Source organism: Berghia stephanieae, chromosome 1 (assembly GCF_034508935.2).
Source record: "Berghia stephanieae isolate SIO BIC M18660-M18661 chromosome 1, UCSD_Bste_1.3, whole genome shotgun sequence".
Lineage (NCBI taxonomy): Eukaryota > Metazoa > Mollusca > Gastropoda > Nudibranchia > Aeolidiidae > Berghia > Berghia stephanieae.
In genome coordinates, this window is record NC_088360.1 from 75,994,142 (window position 1) to 75,999,141 (window position 5,000).

The 5,000-nt window shown below is 32.4% G+C and overlaps 1 protein-coding gene across 1 annotated transcript in view; it reads right to left on the reverse strand.

The window, feature by feature from the left end:
* Positions 1 to 33: 33 nt before the first annotated feature.
* The window catches only part of LOC144957310 (uncharacterized), a 118,083-nt gene continuing 113,116 nt past the window's right edge, over positions 34 to 5,000 (reverse strand). Inside the window, exons 14-17 of the mRNA XM_078888449.1 lie at positions 4,669 to 4,827; positions 3,938 to 4,035; positions 2,208 to 2,319; positions 34 to 691 (exon numbers count right to left, since the gene is read on the reverse strand). Coding sequence (XP_078744575.1) covers positions 324 to 691; positions 2,208 to 2,319; positions 3,938 to 4,035; positions 4,669 to 4,827 — 737 coding nt within the window. The 3' untranslated portion in view covers positions 34 to 323. The remainder of the gene's footprint in view (positions 692 to 2,207; positions 2,320 to 3,937; positions 4,036 to 4,668; positions 4,828 to 5,000) is intronic.

Here is a 5,000-nt window from a genome sequence, read left to right on the forward strand (position 1 = left end):
AGGACGACATTTAAAATATTGAATTTGATACTCTTTTTTTCAAGTTTCTACAATTTAAACCATCAGCTACTTCTATTTTGCCATATCATGACCGATAAGGACATCGAAAAATGGGTATACTATTATATAAATCCAAATTAGTAAACGGTTACCCTTTACATTCATTTTGTCGTCAACAGAGTTCAGCGTCTTTTAACTTGAATTGAATATAAATAATTTAATATGACTTGATCAACTGACTTAGAACAATATTGTTCAACAATATATCATGATCACTTAGAACAGTAATAAAATAATAATAATAATAATAGTCCTGTTAATCATCACCTCCAGGAATAAAAGATAATCCATAAAAAAACGAACACCAGGAATTTGTTGTAGCTTCTCACAATGCAACATCCATTGATATTTCTATTTATTGAGCTCTGGCCTCCGCTACCAGGATGCGTGTCTAGCACATCTGCTGAGTCTACTATTTTGGTTCCAACATCTCGTGTATCATAAATTCCTTTACTATTAGCATTTCCTTTGTTTTTGTTGTCGTCATTGATGATTTTGTTACTGGTTTTGTTATCATTTATGTTTGTCTTACTATTATCGTCATAATTATAAGTTTTCTCTTTGTTGTCAGGTTTCTGAGTTCTTGGCTTCGCCATCTCAGGTGGGCGAGTTGTGACCGTCTTACAAGAGCCTATTTTAGAATTGAAGAAAAGAAGAAAAAAAAAAAGAATTAAAATCAATATAAGTATATCAAATTGCATTTTAATTGCGCCACCATGGTTATCTAATTCTTCTCCTTTCATTTACATTTCATTGCTTTTGCTATTTCACTATTTGTAACATTCCATTTTTTGCAAAGAAAATGTTTTCATTTAAAATGTTTGATTTTTATAGATTCATATCATTCATTTTATTCCAGTCTTCCTTCCATTCTCACTCTAAAGTTTTGCACGATGTGTATAAAGTTTAAATTTAATTTTGTAAAACTCTTTCATCACTTGCATAATCAACGGAGGAAAGTGTCCTTGATTTTATCTCCTTTTCTAAAAAGGCACCATAATTATATAGTGTAATTTTTTTGTTGTAAAGAATTGTGGAGAAGTTTTAAACATAGAAGAAACCAGTTTTTAATCTAGAGCCAATATGACATTCTCGCCTGACGAAATCAAGTCAACATTTAAAAAAAAAGACAAGAAAAGAAAGGCTGCTCCTTCAATTCTACACTTTTTTATTTGAAAAAATGTCCTCTTTCATAACATCAACGTGGGAAGTCTTTCATTATCAGTAGAACTATAATATATATTAATCAAAATTTACATCTAGAGCTATATAAAAAAACAAAACGGTATTTAAAAAAGAACATTTTGGAAGTCTACTATACTGGGCCCACTATATGTGAATTTGGTAGTTGGTTCACTAAATCAGAATTATGACTGTATAAAGTCAACTAAATTAGCACCACATAGAGATTAGCAATGTGCTAATGGAATATCCTGCCAATCAACAGAATTTAACTGGAAACAGAGAAACATTCTAAATAAACCATACTAAAGCTATACATACAACGACTGTGATTTTAGGTACATTAAAAACAAGATTCGTGAGCCAAAAGAAAATGAGAACAAAAAAATAATGAAACAATCAACGACAAAAATTTAAAAAAAATCCCCCAAAAAACAGACAAATAAAACAAGACACACTTCCTCCGTCCAACAGAAAATAACCCCAAAATAACAACAACAACAACAACAACAACAACAATAACAATACCAACACCACCACCAACAACAACAACCTCCCTTCCCAACAAAAACAAAACAGCACTAAATAAAACAAAAACAAAACAACAACAAAAAATAATACAAACCCCCCCCCCCCCCCCCAAAAAAAAAAACAAAACAAAAAACAAAACAAAAAACAAAAAAACAACAACAAAAAAACAACAACACAAAACAAACCAACAAACAAACCCAAAAACAAAAAAAGAAACAAAGAACAAAACAAAAACAAGACCAAATACGAGGTCAAAGATAATCAGTGGAAGTAACAATGATAAGCCTTTAAAACATAAAATATAATAAAACAAACCGGTATATTAAAATGGTTACCAATACAAAGCATTTCCAATTTTCCATAACTTCTGTATACCATTTCTTCAGCCATAAAAAAAAGTAAAGGACACACTTTCCCTTCCAAGCCATACTTACCAGGCGGCGTCTGTAGGTCAAAACCTATTGACTTTCCCATAAAGCTGATTCTATCGTGTGTACACGTTGGATCGGCTTCGAGCTGGTATCCCTTTGGGGTGACCTTGTAAACCTAAGAAAACACATTGACATAAATTAATGTGTAACAGCAATGTTCAAAACTCAAATCATGCAGGATGAAAAGCATTTTCCATCTTAATTTAACAAGTCCACATGAATATGCTTTTGGGATTGATTGTCTCAGTAAAAACGTTGCTCCTCTGCAGTGCAAGATTAAGACTGCTGGCAATTTTTTTAGTAAAACGCAAGAAAGTATCCACATTTTTGGCTCGGTAAAAGAGGGAAATGGAATCTAAGAGTAAAATTCCAACAGAATTCATGCAAACATTCTTTTTAAAAAAAAGGAGTGATAAGTATTCAATTTTCTGAAGAGTATATTATATGTTTAATGGTTTTTAGTTTAGTAATGTGAACAGATTTCAGGATATTTGTTTACAACATACACACACGCGCGCGTGCACACATGATATATATATATATATATATATATATACATATATGGAGTGTGAAAAAAAACTGGAAAAGTTTAGAAGCCTGTAGCTGTCTGTCTATATAAGACGCATGTCTGAAATTTTATCACAACTAAACCCATTTATTTAAATTTGTTATACAATTTTTCAGGACAATATATTGATACATATTTGTTTTTATGTACACACCGCACATTTGCCGTATCGAAGATTTTGGACGTAATCCTCAAATTTTGATGTAATCTGTCGATTCCCCCAATTTGGTTTATGATTGTGTGTTGTCTTTTTTCCCCGATCGATATCATAATTTTCAATGTTACGGTCTTTACTCAGCAACATAATTAAAAATACTTAAAAATAATATGAATAAACCCTAACGCAACACATTGCTTTATATTGCATTGTAGTTTTGTCACAGACTATCGTTTAATTATAATCAGAGAATAACAGCCATGAGTATCCAAATACCTGAGAGTTGTATGCAAATAATAATGGGTTGCAACTTTAGCTTTTGGTGAATTCTCTTGAGAGTTCTCGAGTACAAACACACACACACACACACACACACACACACACACACACACACACACACATAAAGAGAGAGAGGGAGATAGAGATAGAGATAGATAGATAGATAGAAAGAGAGAGAGAGAGAGAGAGAGAGAGAGAGAGAGAGAGAGAGAGAGAGAAAGAGAGAGAGAGAGAGAGAGAGAAAGAAAGTAATATACCTATCTATAATATTTATCCAATATATATATATATATATATATATATATATATATATATATATATATATATATAATATATATATATATATATATATATATATATATATATATATATATATAGGATGCAAATTGTCACTCACATTTTTTGTGGCCGAGACGATTTGTTTCTGTGTCTCTTTGCATTCCATATTAGCTCTAACCATCATTATCGAGCACTTTCGCACCTACGAGTACCCACGAACACTCATATATATATATATATATATATATATATATATATATATATATATATATATATATATATATATTCGTTATTATGTATTATCACACAGGGTTATCTAAACATACAGGTTGTATACAGCCCTTTAACAAACTTTTGAATGCTGCTTATCTTAATTCATGATTATCCTCTGATGACCAATAACTGTTTCAGTCATGGAATATTGAGCATAATTTGTGAACCTCCACTTACCAAACAATCAGCCGTTTTGCGAATATCTCCCAACTGCCCAGCGATGAGATAGATCATGGAGTTCTCCCTCCAACTCTCATAACATTGAAGAATATTAGCTAAAGAGAAAGAGAGAGAGAGAGAAAAAAAAAAGCATATAGAATTCAAATTTAAAGGACATACAAAATATATCTTTCTGTCTATACGTTACCAAAAAAAAAGTGAAAGGAAAATATAATTGAACTTAGGAGCAATGTAAAATGAAAAAAAATATACAATAATTTTTATCTCAAAGAAAATGCAATGTGTAATACATTGTTACTTATGTTTTACGGGCACTTAAGGAACACATGGTTCATTTTAAAACCATATTAACAAGGGTCATATAGTACTATTTTTTAAATATTATGTGATAGGTGTCATCTAAGTAGACCTCTATCTTAATGGCTATAGTGCGATTCTATGAGTATAGATGCTGACCTAGGTGCACATATCGGATCTGATAGCCGAAAGTAATCATGGGCCTGTTTTAACATTGTTGTTATGGACAATATTTAGCGTTTGTTTGAGAATACTACATATTTCTATGATAATTTGAGTTACGAGACCTGCAAATAAGTGCAGTACACGTTGATGCTGACTAATGTAAAAACGCCTTTGGGTTAGCAGTTGTATAGGTTATAACACCATCCTTTATCAAACCTATTTCAAAACTTAATTCTGCTCAAAGCAATACTAATTCAACCACTCACCAGATTGGTTTTCCTGACATTTTGCGTCCACAACTATTTCGTTATCCTTAGAACATCCAACATCCATGTGGCCATTGCAGTTAGTCTGATGGTCTTTGTACGTATAGAGTCCAGGCAGTGGACATGGCTTTGAGGTCACTGAGCCATCCCCGGGCATTGCTGGAAAAGTAGGGGGGAAGAAAAAAATAAACTAGGCAACCTATGTAGGGAATGACTCCCAGTCTTTCTACATAACAAACACACACGTTCACACACACACACACACACACACACACACCCATCCACCCACACACACACACACAAACCCACCTACCCACCCACCCACCCACACA